Source organism: Mus caroli, chromosome 18 (genome assembly GCF_900094665.2).
Source record: "Mus caroli chromosome 18, CAROLI_EIJ_v1.1, whole genome shotgun sequence".
In the NCBI taxonomy this organism is placed as follows: domain Eukaryota; kingdom Metazoa; phylum Chordata; class Mammalia; order Rodentia; family Muridae; genus Mus; species Mus caroli.
The window spans coordinates 85,062,396-85,085,596 of record NC_034587.1 but is presented as its reverse complement, the minus strand read 5'-3'; the positions used below and the strand labels follow the sequence as shown (position 1 = coordinate 85,085,596).

The window sequence follows — 23,201 nt, the reverse complement described above, 5'->3', positions numbered from 1 at the left end:
GATGGTTGTGAGCCACCATGTGGTTGCTGGGATTTGAACTCTGGACCTTCGGAAGAGCAGTCGGGTGCTCTTACCCACTGAGCCATCTCACCAGCCCCGCATTAAGTATTTTTCAAGAGTACTTTTTCAGTTTAATAAGCAGCTACATTTACTACAATGGGAAGTCACTTTTAACTCCAGTTGGAGGATGAACACATAAGGCTACATATGGAGTCCTTCAGGCACTATTTACTCACCTCTGAGTAATAGGGTCAAGAGAGAGGCCTGCTGTGACAAGGAAACACGGATAACTGGGTCAGCGTACAAAACCTTCCTCAGGAGTGTGAGGCATGGCTGAATCAAGCATTCTATAACCTGCCAGCAAGAAAAGAGATAAAATATACCACATTATCTAAGTTTAAACTGCTTTCTCATTAAATTATATGAAACTAAAATGAAAAGATATTAAATATTATGTTTTTAAAGAGTTAAATATGTTTTAAAGAGTTTCTTTAAACATTGGGCTGGAGAGATGGCTCAGTGGTTAAGGAGCACTGTCTCTTCTTGCAGAGGAACCAAGTTCAGTTCGTAGCACCCATAGGGTGGCTCTCCACTGTGTCTAACTCCACTTCTAGGGAATCCAGTGCCCTCTTCTGGCCTTCATAGGCACCAGGCATGCACATGATGCACAGGCATACATTCAGGAAACCTTTATACCCATAAATGAGTGATTATTTTAATTTTTAAAAATTACTTAAAAATAAAAGCAACATTAAATAGACTTCTGGTTATAAAACTAAGCTTAGTTCTCCTTTACAAACCTTATCTAGAAATAAAATAAATAAATAAAAATAAAAAAGAAAGAAATGAGTGGGCATCCCTTTTGAGGCTAAAAATCCTCTCTAAATTCAGTTCCAAACAAATTAAATCAACCTACTGGGCTGGAGACATGGCACAGTGGGGAAATTACTTGCTTTGCAAGCAGAAGAACCTGGATATGATCCCAAGCATCCATGAACAATCTCAGTATAGTAAACCAGAACTTGGTGGATGAAGACAGATGGATTCTGGGTACTCCTAAGCAGCTAGCCCCACAAAAACCCTGAGTTAATTACAGGTTCAATTAAAAACCCTACCTCAAAAATAATATGAAGAGAGAAAGAAAAAGATATCCAATTTCACTTTTTGGCCTCCACACATCTATGCACAGGCAAGTACACCTGCATGCACACACCACAGAAAACATGCATACACAAACACACACATGCACAAACACACCCCACAGAGGTATGAAGAAATAAACTCATTTTACAAAAAAGTTATCCTATAATAAATGTCCAAATTTTATTGTCTTACCTCACCATCAAGACCCACGAATTCATTCAAATATCCAATAATCTTCTCAACTAAGCATAACTTTTCCACCACTGTGTGCATTTTAATATCTACAGGCAAAACAGTATTAAAAGTTAACTAAGTGTTTTGTACCTTAAAAAACATTTTGAAATATATGAGACAGTTATGCACACAAATTTCTAGCTACTATAAATAGGGTATACCTAAGGCTGAAATTAGAAGACAAAGTATTTTTATGAATCTGTACACTGTGAAAACATGTAAGTTACATGCAAATCTGGCTTCTATTCCCATGATGAAGAGGCAGAGGGAGAAAGGAAAGTGTTGGGAAAGGGGAGGGGGAGAGGAATGGGGTTGGAGAAGGCAGAGTCAGGTGTGCAAAGAGACCCAGAGGGCCAGGGAAATGAATGGAAATCTGCAGCTACCAGGGGTCGGGGGCTAGGGTGAATCTTTAGGAAGCCCCAGAGACCTGAGATGGGGGAGGCTCCCAGAAGTCAGTGCAGGTGAAATTAGTCAAGATGCCTAAGAGTAGGAACATGGAACTTGAAGAGGACACCTCTTGAAAACAGGCAGGACCCTCAGTGGAGGGATAAGGACACCAACCCACCAACAAAATTTTAGACCCCAAATTTATCCTGTTTAAAAGAAATGCAGGGACAAAGATGGAGCAGAGACTGAAGGAATAGCCAACCATTAACCAGCCCAATTTAAGACCCATCCCACAGGAAAATACCAAGCCCTGACATTATTAATGATACTGTTATGCTTGCAGACAGGAGCCTAGCATGATTATCCTCTAAGAGGCTCCATCTACAAGCTGACTGAAACAGATGCAGATACCCATAGCCAAATATTAGATGGAGGTCGGGAACTCTTATGAAATAGTTGTGGGAAGGATTGAAGACCCTGGAGAGGGAGAGAACCCCACAGGAAGACCAACAAAGTCAATTAACCTATACCTGAGAGGTCTCAGAGACTGAGCCACCAACCAAAGAGCATACACAGGATGGACTGAGGTCCCTGGCACATAGGTAGCAGAAGTGCAGCTCAGTCTCCATGTGTGTCTCCCAACAACTGGAGCACTTGGGAGATGGGGGAGTGAGGGGATGGTTATTGCTAAAGCTGTAGCCTGACTGAGGTATTCATTCCAACAGGGCTGCCTTGTCTGGCAGTCAGTCAAAGAGGATGCAAGTACCCTGGCAAAGACTTGATGCACCAAGGTGGAAGGATACCCAGCAGGACCCCACCCTCTAAGAAGAGAATGGGAGAGAGATGGGGGGAGGGTCTCTGTGAGGGAAAGAAGGGGACAGTGCTTAATATAAATATAAAATGTATAAATGTATAAATAAGTAAATAAAATTTTAAAAATTGAATTAAAAAATAAAACTATAAAAACTAACAAACAGAGGATCCTTCTGGTTTCCATCTGTGCCTGGAGCTGTCTCTGTACCACAGCTCTTCATACCCAAATCTAGTCAGGAGAGAGCTGGTCTCCCAGGAGTGCTGACACAGGCTGACAGGAGGAACAAGCCACAATCAGAGACAGCAAGACCAGCTAACAACATAGATAAGAGGCAAATGCAAGAATATAATCAACAGAAACCAAGGCTACCTGGCATCATCAGAACCCAGTCGTCCTACTACAGCAAGCCATGGATACCCCAACACACCAGAAAAGCAAAACTCTGATTTAAAATCACATCTCATGATGATGATAGAGGCCTTTAAGAAGGACTTAAATAACTCCCTTAATGAAATAAAGGAGAGCACAGGTAAACAGTTAGAAGCCCTTAAAGAAGAAACACAAAATCCCTTAAAGAAGTACAGGAAAACACAACCAAACAGGTGAAGAAATTGAACAAAACCATCAGGATCTAAAAATGGAAATAGAAATAATAAAGAAATCACAAAGGGAAACAACCTTGGAGATAGAAAACCTAGGAAAGAGATCAGGAGTCATAGATGCAAGCATCATCAACGATATACAAGAGATAGAAGAGAGAATCCCAGGTGCAGAAGATACCATAGAAAATAGTCAAAGAAAATGCAAAATGCAAAAAGCTCCTAACTCAAAACATCCAGGAAATCCAGGACAGAATAAGAAGACCAAACCTAAAGATAACAGGTTAGAAGAAAGTGAAGATTCCCAACTTCAGAAAGTCCCAGATGGCAGAAAAGCAAGAGCCTCCCAGAATGGCACGGGGATGACATTAGCTGAAATATCCCACAAAGGGGAGGGAGAACCTGTAGAGACCATATCCAGGGGTTAGGCATGGTCCCCTGGTTGAGGGATGGGGCCACCCATCCATCTTCAAAACATTAATCCAGAAATTGCTCCTGACTAAAGGAAATACAGGAAAAAAGAGTGGAGCAGAGACTGAAGGAAAGGCCATCCAGAGATTGCCCACCTGGAGATCCATCCCACGTGCAGACACCAAGAAGTGGTGCCAAGAAGTGCTTGCTAACAGGAGCCTGATACAGCTGTCTCCTGAGAGGCTCTGGCAGATCCTGACCAATACAGATGCAGATGCTCATTTGGCAGCCAACCATCTGACTGAGCACAGGGAGCACAATGGAGGAGTTAGGGGAATGATTGAAGGAGCTGAAGGGGCCTTATCTGACATCAATGGGAGGGGAGGTCCTTGGTCCTGTGAAGGCTTGATGCCCCAGTGTAGAGGAATGCTAGGGTAGTGAGGAGGGAGTGGAAGGGTGGGTGGAGGAGCACCCTCATAGAAGCAGGGTAAGGGAGGATGAGACAGGGGGTTTGCAGAGGGAAAACCATGAAAGGGGATAACATTTGAAATGTAAACAAATAGAATATCAAATTTTAAAAAACTAACAAACATAAATACTAAGTAGAACTAGTACTTTAAGAATGCAAATGAATTATTTTAACTCTACATGGTAAATTTTTTCTATATATTTTTTTATTTCTTCTCTTTCCCAAATAGTTTACTTCAAAAAAGCCTCCACTAATATATAGATATGGGTTGAACATGAACATCAGTCTACTAATAAATGATTTTCACTCTCAAGTTATTAATAGGAAATATAAAAAGAAATCTTTAATGTACTATATATTTCTGAAAAATGTAAGCATATATTCAAATATTAGAATGTGTAGAAAAAATTTTAAGAATTTTGTACACACACAACACAGATGTACACACAGATGTTACTAGAGCCAGAAACACTAGATTTGTGACAAATATTGGCAAATAATTTACATGCAAATTTTCTCCTCTATTATCACTAATAAAAATCACAGGCATCTTAATACTATCATTATAACTAGCTTTATTGCTAGTCTTTAAAAAGTGAATTTCCAGTAACCACAATACAGGGTATTTTCAAACTCTACTTTTGAAATGTTAGTAATATTGAAGTAATACCCTAAAAAAAGTTCTTCAATTTTTAACCAAAATTATCTATTCATTCATGCAATAGCCCTAGAAGCAGGGCTACAGGCAGGCCAGGCTGGACTGAACTTATCCTGTGGCTAAGGATGACCTTGAACTCTGGATCCTCAGGTCTCCAAGACCTAAGAACTGGGATAACAGGTGTGTACCACCATACCCAGTTCCTTCTTTCCAGATTTTTGAGGTATGGTCTCTTTATACCCAGGCTATTCACAGAATCATTCTGCCTCAGCCTTCTGAGACTTGTGATCATGGGTGTCATGCCAAGCTTCCACATTTTTAGAGCCTATTTTCTACAATCTATATTACTGTCATTAAAACCACAGACAGGGCACTGAACAGGGTTACATGAAACACAGAGCAATGTCTAGTGTTACTATTGTTGTGATAAAACATCATGAACAAAAGTAAGTTGGGGAGGAAAAGCTTTATTTGGCTTATACTTCTACATTGTAGTTCAACAATGAAGGAAGCCAGGACAGGAATTCAAACAAGATAGGAACCTGGAGGCAAGAGCTGACTATGGAGGGTTACTGCTTTCTCAACTGCTCCTTATAGCTTGCTCAGTCTGCTTTCTCATAAAATCCAGGACTATCAGGCAAGAGATGGCACTCTTTACAGTGGGCTGGGCCCTCACACATCAATTAATTAAGAAAATCTCCTACAGCCAGATTATATGAAGGTATTTTCTCAATTGAGGTTCCTTCCTCACAGATGACTTTAGTTTGTGTCAAACTGATATAAAACTAGTCACCACATGCAATGTTTCTCCAAGATGATCATTTCTTATTTTTTGGCTATATACCCAATGATGAGCTAGCTAGATACTATAGCAGTCCAGTTTTGAAGTCTTTAAGGAGCTTGCATACTGTTTTCCATAAGGGCTACACTACCCTATCAGTAGCATAAAAGGTGGAGACTGAGCTCCTGTTTTGCCCCCAACCTTGACAGTAGGTATTTTGTTTTGTTTTGTTTTTGTTTGTTTGTTTGTTTTTCTCTTTGTGATAGCAGACATTCTAACTAGTATGTGTTTTTGATTTATACTCCTATAATAATTAGTGGTGAAAAATATGTTTTCTTATACCTGTGGCCACCTACATGCCTTTATTTATAGTGTCTACTTGGGTATTTAGACAATATTTTAGCTGGATTATGTCTCAATCAAGAAAATAAAAACTGAAATAAAAAAAAAAAACCAGAAATACGCTGTTATGCATTTTCAAACTATCCTCTTACCCCAGGGTCCAATAATCTCAGGGTAACTGTGGAATACTTACCAAATGTATTTTCAGTATATAAATGAAAATTAGCTTTTCTTTTTTTTTTTGGAAACATTAAAGTGCATATCAATGATGAGGAAAATTTAAATACTAACAAATACTGGAAGCCTATACAGTAGTAATAGTACAAACAAAGCAAACAGTGTTTTTCTCTAGTTTATTTTTAAACCACACACATACTCTTTTTAAACAATGGGCCATACATATACATGATTACCATGCACATTTTTTTATTTTATGTGTATGGGTGTTTTGTCTGAAAGTGTGTGTGTGTGTATGTGTGTGTGTGTGTGTGTGTGTGTATACACACACACAACATATAGTTGGCATATATATATATATGCATATATATATATACACACACACAACATATAGTTGGCATATGTATATATATGCCAACTATATGTTGTATACCAACAGTCAGTGCCCTGAGAACACAAAAGGCATTAGATCCACAGGGTCTGGATTTATGGATGTTTGGGCTGGGAACCTAACCCAGGTGCTCTGCAAGAACAGTAAGTGTTCTTAAACACTGAGTCATCTCTCTAGCCCACAATGATTTCTTTTCAGTCTTACCCAAAAGTACTGTTTGATTCACTTCTCTGAGCAACAGGTACAAATAAAAATTACCATATACCAATAAATTTTAAATATATATGAAACTTTACACTCATAATTTTATTAATATTTTATAGTATATTTGATAATTTGATTATGCCCCCAAATGGCATTCCATAGATCAAAGAAGACCTCAGAAGACAGAAAGATTTCCAATGCTCATGGACTGGTAGGATTAACATTGTGAAAATGGCCATTTTACCAAAAGCAATATACAGATTCAATGCAATCCCCATCAAAATTCCAACACAATTCTTTACAGACATGGAAAGAACAATTCTCAACTTCATATGGAAACACATTGACAAGTAAGCAAACTTTTTGTGAAAAACTGAGTAGTAAGTATCACATGTAAGGTCGATCACACATTCTTGAATCTTGGTTTTAACAATTCCAAACATAAAAAGGCACTCTTATCTTCAAGGTTAAAGTAAGTCAGAGGCTAGAGCTGGCCTATGAACAGCCATCTGATAACCAAGACTACTAAACAGCAATCTCAAATCCAAGGTGAGCAACAATCACTGTCAAAAAAAATAAAACAAAACAAGACAAAAAAAAAAAAAAAAAAAAAAAAAAAAAAAAAAAAAAAAAAAAAAAAAGACAAGACAAAACAGAACAGAACAGAACAAAACAAAACAAAACAAAATCCTCATTACCTTGCATTATCACAGCTAGTTGCTCTGCAGCTGACTTTCTTAAAACAAGATCAACATCGTCTGAGGTGAAGATTTCACACACCTTTTTAACAGTCTCCAACTGAAAAAAAAAAAATACACTTTCCAAATCCAATAAAATTTTATAGTTCATGCCATAAAAACAAAAGCCTGCAGTCAAGTTACTTAAATAAGCATTTATATGTAAATTTGTAACAGTGATGTGTTACTTAATAGAGAAACTTAAAAAGAAACAACTATGATGTCCAAATAAGCTTCTCTTTTTAATGAACATTATTGCTAAAAATCATAGGCCATTCATTAATCATAGAAATAACATAGAAAACTTCTAGGTTTCCTAGCATCTCTATGCTATACCAGACTAACCTAAGAAAAGCAACTCACACCCATGACTCAAAAAATTTTCTCTTGCTCCTGCAAACCCCATGGTCCTCTTCTTTAATCATCTCTGCCACTGGACACAAATCCAATAGTTTTACCAGCCATATTGGCTTACTTCAAAGCCAGAGTGTGAGATAGCAAGGACAGCAATATAAACAGAACAAAAGCAACATTATTGTTTCTTGGACCCTCTGCTAAATTCTATTCAGTGGTGGTTAATCTCAGCTGTCAACTTGACACACCAAAGAATAGGAAAATTCATTTGAGGAATTGCATCCATCAGATTTGGCTATAGGAAAGTCTATGGAGCATTTTCTTAATTGCTAATTGATGCTTGAGGGCCCAGGCCACTGTGAGTGGTATATGTCTAAGGTGGGCCTGAACTGTATAAGAAAAAAATATCTGAACTTGACCCTGGGGGCCAACTAATAACCAATGTTTATCCATGATTTCTGCTTTAAGTTACTGATGATGTACTAATCTGTAAGATGAAATAAGTTCTTTCCTCTCTAACACAAACACACACAGAAAAATCTTATATATTTTAAGAAATTAATTGAAAAACTAAACAACAGGGCTGGAGAAATAATTCAGAGACTAAGAGCACATACTATTCTTCCAAAGGACCTGAGTTCAAACTCCAGCATCCATATCAAGTGGCTTACAGCCATCTGTAAATCCAGCTCCAAGGACTCCAATGCCCTCTTCTGCCTTCAACTGGGCATTGTAGTCATAAGTACATATACATACATATTCACAGTTTTTTATTAGAAAAATAAATTAAAATTCATCACAAAACTTGTCACTGTATTCAAGTGTAGTGCATTTCAGATAATCCAGGAATAACTTATATTTCCAGCACATACACTCAGTTAAAGAAGGTATAATCCCTGGAAGACAGCAGGCACTCAAGTGATACCTGCCCAGTAAACAAACACATTCAGAAGCCAGATCAATACAGACTGCATGAAACTAGCACCAAATTAGTCATCTCCCTTCCTATGCACACACAACCTGAAAAACACCACATAAAATACATGCTACATAAATATGACAAATTACCACACAGTAATAAACTCAAAAGTTAAAATTACCTTAATAACTAGTTCTCTTCTGTCATCCAACTTAAGGTCAATAGGTTTTTTCACAATAAACAGATTAGTAACTCTGGAGAGAACGCCAGCATCTATGAATGGGCGCTTTTTATCAGCCCCTTCTTCACTGGTAAGATGAAATGTTAAAAGTTTTAATGCTAGTGAACGAACCCTAAAAACAGAAGATATTTAAGTCAATATTTTATATTATGTAAATATCTATAAACAGGCTTAAAATTATACATAATTATCATATATTTATATCCATTACTAATATTTTCCTGTTTCTACTAAAAACTTTCATATAGACCTATTTTCATAGAGTCAATACTGTTTTATGAAATAACATCAGAAACTCAGAATAATTAATAAGAACAATTGGGTAGACTCACAGAAACTAAAAAAACACAGTCAACTTCACAGGTTAATCTCCATGTCAGATCTGTGGCCCCTACTTGTGGCCCACGGATGTAACAAAGGATCTATTAAACACAGGAGTTTGAGTTGTCCCTGTATCATAGTGATAAAGCCAGTCTAAAAATAAACCTGCAAGACATGGTGGTTTGAAGAATGGTTCCCATAGGCTCATATATTTGAGTGCATGGCCTACATTTGGTGACAGTGTTCGGGGATTCCTGAAGTTAAACTAAATGCATTTTATATGGATACAAAGCATATAGGGGCCATCGAGTAGAATGTGGTGGTTTAAATGATAATGGCCCCCAAAGATTAATGAATACTTGGTCTATAACATGTGGAACTATTTGGGAAAGATTAGGAGGCGTGGTCTTGTTAGAGGAGTTGTGTCACTGGGAGTGACATATTCCCCTCACCTCACCTAGCATCATATTGTAGATCACATGTAAACTCTCATCTGCCTCTTTAGGACAACTGCCTGTCTACTGCCAGACTTAACACCAAAATCATCATGGTCTCTAACCTCTGGAATCATGAATGCCAAATTAAATGCTTTATTTTATAAGTTGCCTCAGTCATGGTGTATTGCCACACTTAGAGAAAAGTAACTAAGAAAGAAGAGAAAGAAAGGAAGGAAAGAAAGGTTTATACATTTACCTAATGCTGTTGCATGTTCCTTTCTTCTCAAGCTAAGATATCTATGCAGAGGCTGGGATTTTGGGAGAGTTTCAAAGCTCCACAAAAAAGCCAGAGATGAGAAAAATAAACCATGATTTTACATATGTTCCTTTCTAATATATAAACTTGCTATGTTTTTAGGTTTAGTATTGGCTGCCAGAATCCAATTATCCTAATATTTATCTACTTTTTCAATTATACTTATATACTCTGTAATGATATAAAATTAATCAGTATACAGGGTTCCCAGCTTCACTGAGTTTATAGATGGGATAATATAAAATTAACCCAATGAAGAAAATAACTAAGTTAAACTATGGTGAGTTCTTACTCAAGAGAGTTCAGACCTTGTTCATGGATCTGTTGAGTCTTTGCTTACTAGAGATCTTGGGCCCTGTGATGTTTCTTAATCTTCACTGTCAACTTGCCTAAATTTAGAATCACCACAGAAACATCTCTAACATGTTTATAAAGGTATGTCCAAAAAAGGTTTTACTAAGGTGGGAAGGCCCCCAGCCTAACTGTGAATGGTATCATCCCATATGCTGTGGATATGGATGTAATAAAAAGAAATTAAGCTAAGCACCAGCATTCTTCTGTCTCTCCTTGCTGACTACTTATGTGGTCAGCTGCTCCAAGCTCCTGATGTCATACATACCTCCCCTTCTATGAAAGACTGAGACTGTAACCTTAAGCTGTGAGGCAAAAATAGTTGCTTTTGTTAGGTATTCTATCAGAGCATACACAAAAATAACTAACACAATCTACCTAAGAGAATAACAAATATACTTGTATGTTGCCTCATCAGATGCAGGTGCTGGTTAAGAGAAAGAGTACAGTACTAAAACAATAAATGCTAGTGCTTCCCAGGGACTGGCATACTCGAAGAAGCCAGTCCCCGAGGAGAATTCCATTCATTCATTTAGTGCTTTATTCCACATACTTCTTTACCATCTGGGGAAAACAAAATTATCTATTCTCAAGAAAATGTCTGTGACTAGACAAGGGGTCAGAGGTTTAAAAGCACACAGGGCACAGGTTAAGAGTTCCATAGGACACAGTTTGATTCCAGCACTCAAGCCAGGCAGCTCACAACTGCCTTTAACTCCAGCTCTAAAGGGATCCAGTATCTCTCTGGACTCCATGGGCACCAACAAATAGATACATAAATGTATATACCCCTCATTAAAAATGAATAAAATAGTTTTTTATAGATTTTCTCAGGCTAGAGAAATGGCTCAACAGGTAAGAGCACTTGCCGTTCTTACAGAGGACTGGTGTTCACTTGCTAGAATCCACACAGTGACTCACTACCATCCTAACTCCAGTACCAAGTGATCTAACACCAGGCACAGGTGAGGTACACAGAAATATGTACAGACAAAACACCCATACATATAGAATAAAATATATAAAATTTTTAAAATAAATTAGTTAAATCAAAAAGACTGTTCTTCCTATGTTCTTGAACACTCTTCATCACTACTTGACTTTAAACTTCCTCTTCTCAGTGAGGCGAAATGTATCCACTGTTAACTACATAAAGGAACAGTGTTCCACTGAATAAGAGGGGAAGAAAAAGAGGATATTCACACCAATGATGGTCAAGAAAAGGGCTCCTTTTAGCTTTCACAAGTAACATCACAAACTAAATAAGATTAAAGCACCCCAGGAAAGCAGCTTAGAACTTTGCACGCTCACTTTTACACATGGATTGGTTCTCCAGGGTAATAATGACACAGAGCCACCTTCCTTCCGGTCTCTAGTTCTGTTTCAGATTCATGTATTTACTACATTCTCCTAGGATGCTTCCTTTAATTTTTTTTTTAATTCAAAAGATTACATTGTACTCACGAAGGTTTTTTTACTAGCAAAAGTCGTAGCACAGACTTCAGCCAGGTAGTGCAGGGGAGAGCGCCTTCTCCTGCCTCAGAGCTCACTTTGCTTAGAAGGAGAATGCAGTTGCCTAAGGGATCTTCTGTATCAGCATAGCCCTAAGAATTGTTTTGTAAGAGAAATTATCATTTAGCTTTACTCATATTAAGTTTTCAACCTGAAAAATAATAGTAACTATACAACATGTCATGCCAATTCATTAATTCCTTTCAAGTCAATTGAATAACAGAGCTTCTTTTGAAAATAGCATATATGAGATTAGGAGCTGAAATAAAACTGAATTAAAAGTAAAATAAAATTTAAAATATTTTAAGGAAAATATGCTGATATGTCTGTTTTCCAAGATCTGAGCAGTAGCACCTCCATACTTGAGACACTTGACAGTTCTTTAGCCCTCTTCAAACAGAACAAAGGAGAGCTATAGGAACTCCATATGGAAAACTACACCAGTGAGCTTCAAGGGCTAAAACCTGTGTCCTTTGGAAACACATAACCATCATCCATAGGAAGCTGTAGTCTGTCTCCAGTGAATTACAGCTATTTCTTCTACATAATTTTTATATCAAGTAACACAATGCAGTGTAGATCATATAAAAATGAGGATAGGGAATGTTTCTGAAGCTCATTCTTAGATGTCATAAAAGCTTTAACTGAGAACTTGACACAACCTAGAGTCATCAGAGAAGAAAGCCTGAATCAAAGGACCACATAGACCACATCTGCCTGTAGGTATGTATGTGGGGATTGTCTCGATTGTTAACTGATGCAGGAGGGCCCAGTCCACTGTGGGTAGCACTAGTCCTAGACAGCTGAGCATGAGCATGAGCTACCCAGAGTGAGCTGTAGGAAGCCAACTCTAAGATGGTGCCTGTTTCCAGTGTGCCTTTGTCATAAACAACACCACTGTGCAGGCATAAGCCCCAGTCTGGCGCCAACCCCTCCCAAGAGGGTACATGCTAATTAGGTGACAGCGGTTCAACCTATCCCAGGAGGACACGAAGCCTTTCCCTGTGCTGGGGTGCTTATAAGCAGACCTCCCTAAGTGCCCGGAGTCCCCATAGCAGCATTGAGGCGTTCCTGCAATAAAGGCTGTTGAGAAGAATCCGACCGTGTTGTGTCTTCCTTGCCGGCCCAGGTGGGTGCAACAGTGAGCCACACATCAGCAGTCCTACATGGTTTCTGCTTGAGTTCCTGCCCTGGCTTATTCTTGATGTTGGGCTGGAACCTGGAAGTGTTAGCCAAAAACCCTTCCCTCCCTTAAGTTGCTTTTGGTCATGACGCTTGTTATAGCAACAAAATAAAACTGGAAAGGAAAATGTGGAAGGTAAAGATAGATAAAACTCATTTTTTTCTTCATGGCACTTGGCAAGAGCTTTCCCTACATTCTGATCGTTTCTTTCAAGTGGCTCGGCTGCAGATTATTCCTTTCTTGGGCAAACCACTTGAACCCTTAAGAAACCCAATGAGATTTTTCAGACTCGAGTATCTTATCACATAACAGCACACTTAAATAGGATCATATTTAACACATTCAAAACAATTACATTTTTGAATGTGAACTTTTGACCGTGGAAACAATATATTTTATAGTAATTTGACAGTTGTTCAGTTTCTAAAGATAAAGATAATTATGTACTTAGAACCAAACAAACCTGGGACTAGAGATATGATTCAGCTGTAATCAATACTTCTTACTGAAGTTCAGTTCCTAGCACTCACATCAGGCAGCTCATAACGAACTATCACTTTAATTCCAAGTGATCTGGCACCTCTTTCCAGTCTCCATGCATACCCACACATACATGGCATACACTCATACAAACACATATACACATAAATAAAATTAATTAAAATAAATAAATAAGGTTGTGGGTCCTAGCTCTCTACCTTTCCATCCAAGGGAAATGGAAACCTAAACTTTCCTCATTCAATGCCAAAAAGGACTGCTTAAGAAAGTCTTGTACTTACAAGCTCATTATTCAAAGTATTACTCTAATTAAATACATGCACAAATAGAATTCATGAGGCAAGCTAATTATGCAGTGTTTGTTTAACAAGGACTACTGGCTTTGCCTCAAAGTCTTTATAAAAGGTTGAACTATATTTTGCACAGTCAATACTTTCTGACCTCCCACCCAGGTATGTAAAGCATACACAGGCAAATTCGCTATCCTTGTTTAACCTTCTGCCAGGAACAAGATAGCCACACACTTCCTGCTCACTTATCCTCAGTGCCTTCACAGCGCTACTTCATTTTTCTCACAATATGACAGTTCTGCTGTTTGCATTCTTTTAAATCACAGACAACCAGCCAAAGATAAATGGTATCATAAAAAATGAATTGCACAGAGTACCTGTAGCACTGGAATGACAGGAGCAAGAGATTCGATAAACTTGTTCCAGGTCAGAGCTGTCATCATCAATCGTCCCTGAAGCAGATACAGCAGAATGGCCTTGGCAGCAGCATTCACCTGCTCAACAAGAGACACAGCCAAGCTATGAGATGTCCCACCAGGTCCCCTCACAGACCTGTTTATAAAATCTGAAAAGGTGAAAAATCAACCTCTCTTTCTTAAAGCGTTCCTCTCTCCATATATCATCAATGTTCTGGTACTAATGAATTTGCTCCCTTACTAATTTCTATTACTGTACCCCATCAATAAATCTGAAATAACAACTATTCTGTAGGTCCCTACATATAAAAGGTAATCATAAGTAAACTGTTGATCTGATTTGATGAGATCAAGCACATTCTGTATTTTGGTTCACTCATCTTCTTTAACATCTTTTTATATAAATAATAACAGAACTGAACAAATATACCAAATGTACATGTCCCTTGTTCTCACCAAGCTGTTCAGTTTTATTAGAGCATTTCTTTGACTTGGTAGAGTAATCTTTTGTCCATATTTTTAAACATATTATACCTCATTTTTGGATTCTTGAATACCAAATGCAGAGATTTCATACAGAACTTTTGGATGAAGCAGAAAATGAATTCCACTACAAAGTGAAGACACAGGTTTAGTGACATTATGGACACCTAAACATTCCTGTAAAATAATACAAATATTTTGAAATTAGTAAATAGTATTTCTAAGAGTACTCTTTCTTCTGTTTGTAATTTGTTTCCACTGTTAGTTTTCACATCATTAAAAGGTTATTTATCTAGTAAGATTTTTCTACCCAACTGTTCAAGTTTATATGGGCTATATAATGTTCAATGAGTAGTCTTCAGAAATAAAAAACAATCATAACTTTCAAAGTCAACAGATATAAAAGACATGACAAAACTCTAAAACTCTACCCTAATGTGTGACTTGATTTACTGCAGCTTGAGAAAGAAAAACAAAATTCAAATAAAAAAAAAAAAAAGGAAGGAAGAAGGAAAGGAGAGAGGGAAGGAGGGAGAGAGTGGTGTGTATTGAGAATATATGAAGCATACAAAAGAAAGAAACATAAACCCTTTCTCAATTATAAAGGAAAATGTTTTCCTAGAACCTGTTCAATGTGAGAGAGAAAAATAGTGGTCAGAAATATTGAGAGTATGTAAACCCAGTAAGTGGAAGCACACGGAATACTGAGTCGCAAACCTAAACTTTTATATTGCAAATTACTCTCTTCTTACAACTAGTAACAATTCACAGGTCAAAATACATACATGTGATCTCACATACTTATATGCATATAATTTTTTTAACTATTAACTTAATGCTAAAATAAGTACTCCAAACTCTTGGGAGCTAGGGCTTCAATCTTAATGAAGAAAAATAGCTGTCACTTCCTTAAGACACACACAATTCTGAGCTTCCATTTATTCATCCATAAACGTAATAATTCCTTCTACAAGCCTTCTATGGCCATCTCCTAAATGGTACTACCCAAATTACAGCTTTAAAAATCATCTCAGATGGCCATAGTGCCATCTGAGCACCATGGATTAAAAATCCTAACACTGGGAATTAACAACCTTGGTTTGGTAAAAAAAGAGATTCAACCTAAATTCATCATTAAGCAAAAGGAAGTAAATCCCAACTTAAAACAGTAAAGATGAATTAACTAAATAGATCTCACATCCTTCAGAAAAACCAAACACTGGGCAAAAAAAAAAAAAAAATGTATAATATGAAACTATATGCAGACAAACCAAGCAATAATACGTTTTATTTATAAAGGCATGAGTCTCCAGTAAACATATATTCTACATGGATGGAAAGAGTCACCTACAGCAAGAGTAGCTGAGGTGTCTGTGTCACTGCGGTATTTTTATTAATGTGAAAACAGATCATAATTAAGAATGGCAGAACACAAACACTTGACACACCCAATCAGACTTACTGGAGTTGTTAGATTTATAATGCAACCTTCCCAGAGCTGACTAATGACTACCATCTACTTATGGAATACAGTTCTTAGAGCTAATACAAAAACAGCAGAAGAAAAATTCCACCTTCACAATCTCCAGGCAGCACTGGTAAGTCTCCACCTTCACCTGTGGCAATGGGTGAGACAGCATATGGAGAAACACCTTCTGACTCTCTCCTTGGAGTAATGGACTAGCCTGTGCAGATTTCCAGCTGGAAGAAAGGAAAAACAGCCAAGACATACGAGGTCAGCAATTTACTAAGCAAAGGACTACAAAGCATGTTGGAAAAGATCTCCTCCTACTCTAGTTCCTTTGAGTGACATCTATCTTGAATAAACTAGACTGGCATGAATTCAGGCAAAAAAAAAAAATTCTTTCTAAAGGAATAGAGAAAAAAATTATACAAAAAGAAAACATACTTAAAAACTCACACCTGCAGCCAGGCATGGTGACACATGCCTCCAAGTCCAGCACTCAGGGAACAGGGGTAGGCACTAAGTTCTACCCTCGACATAGGAAGTTCCAGGCTACCCAAAGCTGCCTAGTGAGAACTCATACAAAAATAATAAATCAAATTGTTATTAAAAAATAATCCAGTGAAATAGCTCCATGGATAGAGGTACTTGTTACACAAATCTGATGACCTGAGTTCAACTCCCAGGTCCTCCTATAGACAGAGTGAATCTACTCCTCAAAACAGTCTTCCTGGCTTCACACACCGTGGTATGTGCACCCATATTACACAGACATGCATATTAGTAAAAAAGTAAATAAAACTAAAACTCAAAAGTGAGTTTGTCATATTATGGAGTTTATTATAGGAATCTGTCCCAATATCTTAATATAAAATAACTAGTGCATAATGCTTTCTAAAAATCCACTTAAGAAAATTAATAATTTTATAAAACTTATAAAAAGAAATCTTAAACTTAGGTAATTATTTCTATCAACTTTAATTTTTTTTTTTTTTTGAGATTGGGTCTTACTAGGCAGTGAGTGATGACTTTAAGTGCAAGTGAGTCTCCTGCTTCTGTTTCCTGAGCACCAGGCCTGTAAGTGTGAACCAGCACCTTTGACTATTAATAACTAATAACTGAGTAGTTGACAAACATGGTTACAAATGCACACAAATCCAGGAACTACTCATTTTCACTATGGGCATGACACTGTTAAATTGCCTCTGGGACAAAGTTTGGAGCTAAGACGAAAGGATGGACCATCCAGAGACTGCCCCACCCGGGAGTCCATCCCATAATCAGCCACCAAACGCAGACACGATTGCATACACCAGCAAGATTTTGCTGAAAGGACCCTGATATAGCTGTCTCGTATGAGGCTTTGCCAGTGCCTGGCATATACAGAAGTGGATGCTCACAGTCATCTATAGGATGGAACACAGGGCCCCCATTGGAGGAGCTAGAGAAAGTACNCAAGAGGTGAAGGGATCTGCAATCCTATAGGTGGAACAACAATATGAACTAATTAGTCTCTAGCTGCATATGAATCAGAAGATGGCCTAGTCGGCCATCATTGGGAAGAGAGGCCCCTTGGTCTAGCAAACTTTATATGCCCCAGTACAGGGGAAAGCCAGGGCCAAGAAGTGGGAGAGGGTGGGTAGGGGAGCAGGGCAGGGGGAGGGTATAGGGGACTTTTGGGATAGCATTTGGAATGTAAATGAAGAAAATATCTAACAAAAAAATAAAAGAAAAAAAAGAAAAAAATTGTCTCTGGAATAAAGCAGCTAACTAGTTTAATGCAGCTATACAATTTAATGAACTAATACAATTTAATAGTGAGATCCATAAAGCGATTTAAATTAAAATAGAAAATGTGTAAGGTATGTTCCATTTATATATTTTTTATTTTTTATTTTTTGTACATTGGTGCTTTGACTGCATGGGTCTGTGTGAGGGTGTCAGATCCCCTGGAATAGGAGTTACAGGTAGTTGTGTGCTGCCTTGTGGGTTCTAGAAATTGAACCTGGGTCCTCTGGAAGAGCACCAGTGCTCTTAATCACTGAGCCATCTCTCCAGCCCCTAGCTTCATTTATATTACTCCTAAGTTTACACACCCATTTTCATGCTTATTACTTTCCAAAGTTTGTACATGCATGCTCCACATCCAATGCCCACACATGCACACACACACACTGCCCTATATTAATACTGTCAACACTTAAAAAGGAATTATTACATCTTTGAACAGATGCAGATGAATTCCTTTATTAGGGGAGAATGCTGATGATAAGAAAAGCTACGCAAGGCTTGGTCCGCCAGCTCCACTAATTCTAGAAGATTCTTTTCTCCCTGCAATAAAAAAGAAAAAGGATAGGAAATATAAAATTCATATTGGATAAAATTCTCATAGTTAACTAAGTACTTTCAGGAAATTAAACCATTGAGAGACCCTATTCACATTTGTTTAAGTCCACTTTCTAACAAATCAATCTAAAAATATCAATCCAGAAGGCAGTATAGGGGAAATCCTAGTGAAATGTCACCTGAGACTGTCCCTTATTTGGGTTTCCTTTGCTCACCTGTGGCTTCTGTGACTAAAAGATTGGTGTATTTTGATACCTACCATCCTAACAAGCTCTTGAAACAAGAAGGCATCTATATATGCACAGTCAAAAGACTCCAGAATGCACAAAAAATAATAAATATTAAATATACTTAAAGATGCAATTTAAAATTATAAAAGAAGAAACTGGAAGCCAGTGGCATCAAGAAGTGACAAAAGCATTGGCCAGGCCAAGTAGCTCAGGCCTTCATCCCAGATACTGAGGAGGGTCAAGGGGGGGTCAAGTATAAGGCCCACCAGGACTACAAAATAAACTCAAGTCAACAAAAGGGCTGGAGGCTTAGTTCAGCTTTAGCAGTGAAGTGCTTACCTAACAAATAAGAGGCCTGAGCTTCTATCCCCAGCATGGGGGAATGTGTTAACAGAGCAAGAAGAAAAAGAAAAAATGTATAGTGAATAAAGAAAAATTATAAACATGAAGTTCAGCAATACTTCAAAAGAAAATAAGAATTGTGTGCTTACTCTTCAGGGTCCATTTTGATACTCAGATGCTACATATACCTCTACTCAAGGCATTGCCATCTCTGGAACCCATCTCTGGGATCCACTAGCCTTTCAGTATAATATGTTATATTTCAATAGTAAGTAGTTTAAATGAGATAAATGGTAATAATTACTGCTTCAATACTATCCCTCAAGATACCCACTATCTTACAAAAAATAACTCAAGACTGTAATTAACAGCTACAAAAATATCAGGTTCTTCATGAAGACATGTAGTAAATGTCATAAAAGATTACAACAAAATTTTATCTATGAGTCTCTAAGCGTGCATTAACATACCTCTCATAATTCTGATGAAATCAGTCATCACTCAGTTCCCAAAATGTGAGACATTGATACAAGTACTTGCTCTTATGTGTAAGACAGAATAGTTATAAGTTTCTAAAACGGCTAATTCTATGAGAATACACTATTCAGAACCCTAATGTGCCGGTGTTACCTTTGTACAAATTATATCTTTATTTTAATCAGACTAGAGACTACTCCAGTCAAAATGTATGATATTTTTATCACATATCAACAACCAATTCACTTGTTGTATACCTATCAGTTGGAACTCTGTAAGTTAGATTTTCTAGACACTTCAGGAAAAAGATTTAAGGGATTATTTTTAAAATATTTTACCTCTTTCCCCACATCAGATAGGAAGTTACAGGTGCATTCAATTGAATAAACAGCCTCTGCAGTTCGCTTATAAATGCTGTAATTTTCAGAATCCAGCTGTTCCAAATAAGCCACAACTGTGTCATGAATCTCTGGATATTCCAAAGAAATAGGCATGTCCAAGGAGACAAAAAATAATGCTGCTGACATGGACTCTGGCAAAAACTCACTCGCCTTGATGAAGAAAAAAATTTTAAGTTAATATTTTCTAATATTTGTTTTAAAAAAACTGTATACTATAATGTTAGTGGAGCCTATCTTATTAATTCTCTATCAAAAATCTATGGGGTTTTTTCACAAGAAAGTTGTATGTTCCATCACATCAACATATCATGTTTTCTTCAATTCAATTTCTCTCTGCCCAAAATGTCTCAAGTCCAAATATGGCCTCCTTGTCCCAGTCTGGGAGATTGGTTACTTTCATCCTCTTAGACCCAGAATTACTCTCCCTCTAGTTGCTGTCTCTTGTTTACACCTTTTCTATGAAGTAAAGAATGAAGCCAACACACTCCTGAGGACAGAAACACTTTCTCTGACATATATAAGCATGCAATGCAGGGATTAATAACGACACATGAAACAGTACAACACTAATTCAACTCCAACTTAATTTATTTGAGCAGAAATTGATTTGTGTTCTCCTTTAAAGAATTCAACATAACATTTCAAATCATTTCAGAAAACTTACAGAAGGCAGACCTATTCTATTGTTTTACATTAAAATATATTTTATAATCAAAGTCAATGAATCTAAAACTAGAACTAATCCTAATTATTATAGTTCCCTGGTAAGATTCTACGTATTAATTAAAAAATAAAATGTAGTTTAGTCAAAGTTAAAGAAAAATCATTCAACAGGCTTAATATTGTCTTTATTTCTGAAAGTAATCATGACTTATTTCATTGACATCCTATTTTAACAATAATCATCAACTGCCTGAAAGTCTAATATTAAGATATAAATCAGTTAAGCAATAATGCCCTTAAAAGAGTTGCCAGTAAAGATCAAAAAAGACAAAGAAATCAAATTTTAGGTTAAAACCACTGAAAAACTAAGACATGTAAGAGAGCAGCTATAAGAAAGTCATGAGACCCTCACTGTTTTGTTAGTAATGTTCTTACTGAAAAAGAAAGAGAGAAAAACTATATATCTGCTCACCTACAAATCACTCAACAAATATTAACTGAACCTCCTCTCTGCAGCTCTGTGTGCCAGGCACTATACCAGATCCTGAGGACATAGCAGAAAGCAAAACAAAATCTCTGCTTCATTGGAAGCTGACATTCCACAGAAGAAGGAAGAAAGTAAATACTACATTCACAAGATGTCAGATGTGGTTAGAAGTACTAATAAAAAAATAAATCAGGATAAGAAAGATAAAGAAACATTATATGGCATGGATAACAGAAGTGCTACTACTTTAAAACAATAAAGCATCTCTGTAAGGTGACATCAGAGTTTCCTAGTTTACATTCTATTGCTGTGATAAACACCATGACGAAATCTAATTTAGGAAGGAATGGGTTTGTTTGGCTTACCAGTTATATCTATCACCAAAGAAAACCCAGGCAGGAACTCAAGGCAAGAACCTGAAGGCAGAAACTGAAGCAGAAACCAACAATAAATCTTACTTAATAGCTCGATTTCTGCGCCTTGCTCAGTTTCATTCCTTTACACCTCAGGACCACCTGCCCAAAGATAGCATGGTCCACTTACTAGGCTCTCCCACACAATTATCTGTCAAAAAAATGCCACCTCAGACTTGCCCATAGGCCACTCTGATGGAGGCAGTTCTTCAATGAAGGCTTCCTCTTACATGATGCTCCTATACAATAAATGACCTGATGCAGAGCCTGGCCCAAGTATGGATAGAATGACATGGTGATATAGCTCCTGCCCCTGAGAGGGCACAATGTGAGCCTCCACGAGTATCCATGGCTGCTGTGGGAGTAAGGATTGTTTGTATAATAATGTTCATATTTTCACATTCCTCTGAGGTAATGTCCTCCCTGTTAATGTTAATTAATCCATGCTCACAGCCATCCATTCGACTGAGCACAGGGTCCCCAATGGAGAAGCTAGAGAAAGGACCCAAGGAGCTGAAGGGGTTTGTAGACCCATAGGAGGAACAACAATATGAACCAACCAATACCCCCAGAGCTCCCAGGGACTAAACACCAACCAAAGGGTACACATGGAAGGACCCCTGTCTCCAACCACATATGTAACAGAGGATGGCCTTGTGGGACATCAATGGGAGAAGAGGCCCTTGGTCTTATGAAGGCTCGATACCCCAATGTAGGGGAATGCCAGGACAGGGAAGCAGGAGTGGGTGGGTTAGTGGGGGAGGAGGGATGGGATAGGGGAGTTTTTGGAGGGGAAATGAGGAAAGGGGATAAAATTTGCAATGACGTAATGAAAACATCTAATCAAAAATCAAAAATAAATAAATAAATGAGAATGTAGTGAATAGGAAGTTTGCAATGGCAAAACAGTCTCCAGAAATGCTCTAAATAAAAGAATCATGGAACAAATGTAATCATCTAAAACTTAATGGGAGAACCAATGTTTTACAAAAATAATTATTATTATAGGACATAAACTGAAAGTCAATAATATCAATGCAACAGTCAAAAACCTACCACCAACCAAAGAGCGAGCACAGGATGGACCTAGACACCCTGCACATATGTAACAGGGGCTGTTCCTGAATCTATTGCCTGGCTGCCTGCAGATCCCATTCCCCTAACAGGGACAATTTGTACCTTATACTGCAGTAAATTGATGTGGTGGGTTGGAAGGTATAGTGTATAGATAGGTGAAGAAAGGAATTGGAGGAAAAACTGTGTGAGGGTGGTATTGAAGGGGAGAGAGGTCCTGATAGTGGGATGTAAAGTAAAATAAATAAAATTAAATAAAAATAAAGAAAATCAGGGAAACATGGAAAAAATAACTGAATTGGTATATAAATTAAAAAACTGGGCTTTTGGTCTGAAGGAAATGAGCTAGCAAAAAAGATAGCAGTTCTTTTTTAGATTTTTATTCTCTACAGAACTGTCTGGAGAGCAACACAGCTTTTCAAGAACTATTTCTTAACAGGATTTCTGACTTGGTCATAAGATCCAATAATTTTTTATAGCAGCTTTCCTGACTTTGGTCAGAAAAGCCATAAGCTATCTTGTCTATATAGCTTTTAGAATTTTAACTAGCAGAGAGAGCTGTCTCTACCAGAGAGTTTTTAGAATAGCAAGAAAAAGCTGTCTAGAGCAGAGCAGAACACATTGGGGGGGGGGGG

At 37.6% G+C, this 23,201-nt stretch overlaps 1 protein-coding gene across 1 annotated transcript in view; it reads right to left on the bottom strand.

The window, feature by feature from the left end:
• Rttn (rotatin) overlaps positions 1-23,201 on the bottom strand; it is a 149,999-nt gene that overhangs the window by 94,048 nt on the left and 32,750 nt on the right. The window contains exons 12-21 of the mRNA XM_021150514.1: positions 19,867-20,079; positions 18,352-18,464; positions 16,243-16,369; positions 14,720-14,845; positions 14,147-14,263; positions 11,751-11,890; positions 8,802-8,973; positions 7,309-7,408; positions 1,336-1,424; positions 237-354 (exon numbers count right to left, since the gene is read on the bottom strand). Of these exons, the coding sequence (XP_021006173.1) occupies positions 237-354; positions 1,336-1,424; positions 7,309-7,408; positions 8,802-8,973; positions 11,751-11,890; positions 14,147-14,263; positions 14,720-14,845; positions 16,243-16,369; positions 18,352-18,464; positions 19,867-20,079 (1,315 nt within the window). The remainder of the gene's footprint in view (positions 1-236; positions 355-1,335; positions 1,425-7,308; positions 7,409-8,801; positions 8,974-11,750; positions 11,891-14,146; positions 14,264-14,719; positions 14,846-16,242; positions 16,370-18,351; positions 18,465-19,866; positions 20,080-23,201) is intronic.